The 6,308-nt window shown below is 38.3% G+C and overlaps 1 protein-coding gene across 3 annotated transcripts in view; it reads right to left on the bottom strand.

Moving 5' to 3' along the window:
• Positions 1 to 1,111: 1,111 nt before the first annotated feature.
• The window catches only part of XRN1 (5'-3' exoribonuclease 1), a 34,289-nt gene continuing 29,092 nt past the window's right edge, over positions 1,112 to 6,308 (bottom strand). For all 3 annotated transcript variants that reach the window (XM_069865162.1, XM_069865163.1, XM_069865164.1), the window contains exons 39-43: positions 5,930 to 6,108; positions 5,610 to 5,723; positions 5,405 to 5,528; positions 4,270 to 4,421; positions 1,112 to 4,071 (exon numbers count right to left, since the gene is read on the bottom strand). In XM_069865162.1, the coding sequence (XP_069721263.1) occupies positions 3,781 to 4,071; positions 4,270 to 4,421; positions 5,405 to 5,528; positions 5,610 to 5,723; positions 5,930 to 6,108 (860 nt within the window). In that variant the 3' untranslated portion in view covers positions 1,112 to 3,780. The remainder of the gene's footprint in view (positions 4,072 to 4,269; positions 4,422 to 5,404; positions 5,529 to 5,609; positions 5,724 to 5,929; positions 6,109 to 6,308) is intronic.

Here is a 6,308-nt window from a genome sequence, read left to right as displayed (position 1 = left end):
TTGCATCTTGGTATCATCATGTTGAGTAACATCACCTGAGTAATGTCACCAACCTGACTGTTGTTCTGCACAGAATATCGTTACACAAAGCTGCAGCAGCTGGTCACGTTAGGAGTTTGCTCCACTCTTTATGCCAGCTGCGTTAGACAAGCTGCCTCAAACCAACAGAAAGGAAAAGAACATCTTGCTGCATGAAAAGCTGCAGTTGGCAGAATACAGAGCCTAAGTTTTAACTTACAGCCAAAGATAGTAAGAATTCACTTGGCATGACCACAGTGTTCATTGTGCTTTAAAAGGGAACAAGTAGAGTTTGAACATAGTCTTAGGGATAAGTGGTCAAAAGTCAGCACATGGCATATACACAATACAAAGGTGAAGTTTATTTACCCTTTCTAAAATAAGGGTAACATCTAGTGACATTAATTTGGCATTTCTGAATTTAAGAACCCTGCTGTTATTGGGGATGAGGAAATCAAATTGTGACATGGAACTTGCCGTTTGTCTCTTAGAGAAATCCAAACATGTTGCAGTGCTCCTAGTGCAGCTTGTCAGGATGCTTCATTCAGAAGCTTTGTTCCAAAGGACCTGACTGTTTTTACTCTACTCTGGCAAAAATATCAGCATAATGTTTTGCTCCAGGCACAGGAAAATGGTGTCAAATATTTTCAGGTACCCACAGCTCGTCCTGCTTTTCAGCCATCAGCTGGTGTTGCATCTTGTTAAGAACCACTAGGACTGAACGTGGTGGCAAGTAATCTACTGCCTCTTCCACAGCCTTTTTGGTTTGTTTTAATCTAAAGGGCACCAGGGGCCACGGACATTTTGGCAGATCAGTATCTAGTTAAATGCTTTTGATTGCAAAGTGACCATAACATTTTAACACGCTTTGTACCTTTAACTGAGCAGTAGTTGAAAGCCATTAAGAAGCAGCTCAGAGGTGGGCAGTTGCTGCTTCCCAGAAACACAGAAATTGAGCTTCATAAGATTTAATTTCTATCTTTTAAGATTTTGGGTTGGAGAAAGCAGAAGTTCCCATGTAGAATTTAGAAATAAAACAGTGAAAGTAAGGAATGTTTCTTGTTTCAATATTTAATCCAAGCAGACACAGACACAATTTATAAAATTATTCTATTGCATTAAAGTTTTATATAGCATTTAACTTGTATGAATGTTTTCTGTCAGTGTATCATATATTCATATTTTAAAATATCTTTGCACAAGTTCTTTGTGCAACTACATGCTAAAAATCTGCAAATGCACACTTAACACTAAACAGCACAAAAAATACATTCTGTATCCATTTATATGCAAATTTAAAACATTTCACTCGGCAGATAAACAATGAAAAGTTATTTTAAAAAAATCAGAAACTACAAAAATGCGCACATAAAAGTCTTCCCTTTTGGATTTTTAGTAAAATACTGCTCTGTATAAGATCTAATGAAAAACTCCAGTGCTTACAAAATACTTTATATCTATGAGAAAAACAAAGGCTTAAATTTATATTTGTATGAATTAAACATAATCACCTTGTTAAAATATAAAACTGAAATCACCAGGGACACGGCGTCGGCCAATGCAAATTTCACATCTACTAGGACATGTAAAGCTGTAATGATCTGGGCACCAGGCAGCGTCATAGAACAGAGAAACAAAAAACCAGGGACTGATACAATACGCAATAGCTACATAATAAAGGGTTTAACCAGCTATATAGACCAAATATAGCAATTTGACTTGAAGAGGGAGAGGAAGCCTTATTTTGAAGTAAGTAACTGATAATAAAAATCGCTGTGCTTACCCGTGTTCGAAGTAGTGTCCTTCATCACTTCAGTTCTAAAAAATCTGCATAAATTGGCTATCCAGATATGTCTGTGATGCAAAAATCTAACACAGTCTTATCTCCATCGCAGGAATTTCTAAACAGATCTTTTCTCTGATGATCAGATAATTCATATAGGGCAGAAGGACTAACCTCTGCATCTCAAAACTGAATTTCACATCAACACTTTTAACATAGTGGCGTGTCAACATTGTGTCAGCCTCGTGTTGCTAGTGACAATAAATCACCTAAATATACAACTTTCCCTTCACGGAATATTGCTTCAAGCCCTCTTGAGGCAAGATGGGTATAAAGAGAACAACAAGATCAATGTATTTTAAGACTGTGTGCAGTCTATCCTATAAATAAAATTAACTGAAATTCCTTGGTTTTACCTCTGTCACTCTTTTGATAGGGCTTGCTGCTATTCTCCAAATGCTGCTGAGGCAACAACTGCTAAGGAGAAATCAATATAAAAAAGTCCTATAACATGGTAACAACATGAAACTTGGCACCAGACTGAGAAATGGAGGCAAAGAACAAGGTAGGGGAGCTAAAAGAAAGGCTACAGACTTGCAGATCCTGCACAAAACCTGCCTGGAGGCAGCATAATGAACCACTAAAGTCTGCTTTACTGCTAAGCTCTTTGGGCCGCAGAGGAATTTATTTTTTTTCTGGAACAGATTAGAATAAAGAAGAAAAATGAAATTTAATCAACATCAGCAAACAGCACCAACTGAGGCTTCAAATTTTTTCTTAGACTATTTCTTATTAATGTCAAGAACTCTACATGTGGGTTATAAAAACGGAGCCTTCTTTTCTTCCTATATGAACTAAGACTGATGGAGTTACTCCTTTCACAGCAGAGCTCCCTCCCAAACCACAAGTCAGCTTCTTGTTGGAATAGTCTTATGGAACCAATAGTAATGATTTCCAATAAATTCATTTTGCTACACAGAACTTCGATCACAAGACTGAAAAATAAACATTACAAGTCACTAGTAACAAAAATTAACCTGGCATGGAGGAGGTTTCAGGGCATAGACGGTTAAAGGGAGAAACGGGCTTGAAGGAAACAGAACTTTGACAGCCACACTACACAAATGGACATCTTTAAACTCTGGCCATTTTTATGATTTAGAAAAAAAGCATTTGAGGAGGCTCTGCAGGTCTGTAGTAGGTATCAGTGTTATTCTGGCATCAGAAAACAAGGAAATTGAGAATGCTGGTAGAGTAAAAAAAAATTAAACATACTTTACCAAAGAGGTCTCTATTTTGCAAATGTATGGTTTTTTATTCACTACATCCTATTAATTTATCTCTTTGAACAGAGCCTGCATCAGCAACCACTCTTTGCCACTCTAATACTCGAGGTACAATGCTAACTATAGTCTGAACATTGTGAAGCTGTTGCCCTCTGGTATAAAACCCAGCGGTTCACAGCTGAAGTGGGTTTGGCAGTTCCACTGGAGTCAGGGCTCTGCCACACTGATTCAACTCAGAAAAGCCTGGACAACCAATATAAAAGCTGCATTTAAATAGTTTTTCCTTTCTGCCTTATTACACTATTTAAAAATAACATAGAATACAGGATGCCCAACTTACCACTGCTCCATGTCCCTCCCAAAAAGCAGAGCAAGTCTGAGTTAAGGTTACCACTGTTATTGCTGCTTACCCGGTAGAGTCTGTAAGCCACTGGTTAGAAACCGAGGCAAAGGATGGCATGGTAACCTCAGCTCAGCATTGCTGGGCTTTTGCTAATTTAAGTCAAAATAAGTAAGTTTTAACATAATCTTTATAGTTTTCATAACAACCCGAAAATCATAGCAAATAAAATGTATTTCATTCTAGATTACACTTAAATTGGCTGGTCTTTTTAATAGAGCCCGTGATTGTTTTAGATGGCAGAACATAACAGTGGGGAAGAGTTCAAGACAAAGTACACCTTGCTACCATGTTTATTCTGAAGGTTTTGGTGTGCCAAAATTGACAGCCAGCTTTCTTGGCTTTCGCTTGCTGGAAGTGTTTGGTGTTGATTTGTTATGAGGAACGCTTGAAGTAACAACATTGTCTTGAAATGAAACAGTGAGTTGAGCAGCTTGAGGAGATTTTAAAGGAGCTGACGAACTGTCTTGCTGAATGCGGTCAGAAGACACTTGCTGTTCATTCTTTAGTGGTGCAGCTTGAGGGGAACTCTGAAACTCCTTGAGCTCAAAGTTTTTCTTGCTAGCAGCCCTTTTTTTAGTTACCTTTAAATTAAATAAATAATATTTAACAGAATGCATTCTCAAGAAACTGTAAATATTCCAGTTTTAGACAACATCCGTACAGTTTTTACACTCACTCTCTAATACTAAACAGTGCTTCATGGTGCGGTGTTGCTGCCCGCATCACACAGGCACAGTTTTTACAAAAACAGAATATTAAGACAAACTCGCCCATCTTACCTGCAGAGGTATAAACTGGTTGTGAGAACCAACTGGTATTGTTCCTGCCAGAGGGACATTTCCTGGATAGCAGCCAGGATAATAGTGTTTAGGCACTGGAGTTCCCCAGGACACTGGACCAAACATGTGAGATGATGGAGGCATTATATTAGCTGTGAAAATAAATAACTTTTAGCTCTCTTTCCTCAAAAAGAGGACACCGACTCCCCAAGACCCTAAAAGTACCCCAGCTACATTTGTCTGCATGCTGTTTCTCTTGCCAATAAAGGCTCATAATCTTCATATTTACTTGAAAATAGATAAGTATTTATTTATTATTAAAAAAATCCCCAAACAAACAGTTCTGCTTGTACAGAACTACACCTGGATGGCAGCACAGTGAGGAGCACTAAGTTACAGCATCTGCATTTCAGAGTGCACGTAACTCAGGACCTTCGGCGAGCGAGCTGTAGCAGTAGGAGGTTGCAGCTTTAAGCCATCCTTTTGAAACAAGTCAACAACACAGAAACCCTGACGAAGAGAGATGTAGCGGCTTCTGTGCGGGTTACCAGGATGCTACAATGGTGCTGACTCATTAATTACTCGCTGTAAACTCCAGCTTTAGTAAAATACAAAATAGATGGGAGCGAGAAACGCCACCAGGATTTTGAGCAGTTTCGGGGAGTTACTTGACGTGCTAACATTTGGCAGGATACAACGGGATTGTGATGCAGCAATTCAGTGACAGTCGGTTATAAGCAAACGAAAACACTAATATGTGGATAACCATAAACTACAAGGAGAAAAAAATCCTCTAGAAAATCAAGGAAGAGATTTCTCATGAATTCTGGGCTGGGACTATCAACTTTGAACTAATTACTGTTTTTTGAATGAAAGAACAACCAACAAAACAACTGGGACTGAATGGACAAATGCCTTCTTGAGGAAAATAAATAATTAGGAGAGATGTGATTCTTTGTTTTGAATTAATTTGCATATTGATGAGAAGAGGTTCGTGAACTGTTTTCAAAGCAGTTCAGACATACATGAAGACCAAAAATGGGGCTCTCTGGAAGGCATTCATTTTCCTGTAGACAACTATTACAATCACAGGCTATCATGACATTATTTGAAAGGTGTACTTGCAAATACTAACCAGGGGGTTGTGCAAATACTGGAGGAATAGATCCAGGTGGTACCGGAACTCCCAGTGGTTGATAATTTGGAAACACTGGTGGAGGAGGAGGTGGAGGCAAAGGGTAGTTTACTCCTATAGAACTCTATGAAGGAAGAAACAGAGGGTTACAAACAATTGCAATGCAAAGGAGACAAAGATTTTAAAAGGTTCTCTGCATCCTCACCAAACGCTGTAAAGCAAAAAGCGCAGCTTTCTCCTTTGCTTCAGCTTCAGAATGACACTGCGGCCCATGAATCAACAAACCATTCGATAATTTTATGTGACAAACTGTCATAGTCTAGAAAAATGAGATAAGATTTGTGAGGAAATTTGCATTGCTGATGAACTGTGAGAAAGAAACAAAGGATTTGTTTGCTATGAAAAAAGGCAACAAAAGGTGCTAAGGTTTATTTTTAGATGCATTTCAGTGCTAGTCCAAATGTTTGATATAGGGCAGATGAAACAAAGTTGAAAACTTAAACTTTTGCAGAAAAAGCTTTTTACCTGTGGTGTTTTTAGGAAAGAGAAATCTGGTTGTGACATTCCAACAAGAGAACAAATACGACAAAGTTCCGAAACAGTAGACAGTGCAGGTTGTGGAGAAGTGAAAGGGTGACCACCAGTTTCCAGTGCTGGTGTGTTCTGAGGGCCTCCAGTGCTATGAGGCTTGTTCATATAAGCAGCTGAAAAAAGGAAGAAAGGAAAAAGCTGTATCAGAAACATTGCCCGTGCTGAAAGGATAGCAACATTGTTATTAGCAGAAAAACAAGATTTTGTTTTTTCATGGTAATTTCATATACTAATAATAAAACTCAGGAGAATACCTATAAAGAGATTTTTAGATCTGAATAAAGAAGGAGAACTGAAGAAGATGGGCATTTTA

Source organism: Phaenicophaeus curvirostris, chromosome 10, assembly GCF_032191515.1.
Source record: "Phaenicophaeus curvirostris isolate KB17595 chromosome 10, BPBGC_Pcur_1.0, whole genome shotgun sequence".
Lineage (NCBI taxonomy): Eukaryota > Metazoa > Chordata > Aves > Cuculiformes > Cuculidae > Phaenicophaeus > Phaenicophaeus curvirostris.
Note: the sequence above shows the minus strand (reverse complement) of the source record. Positions and strands in the feature narration are given on the sequence as shown.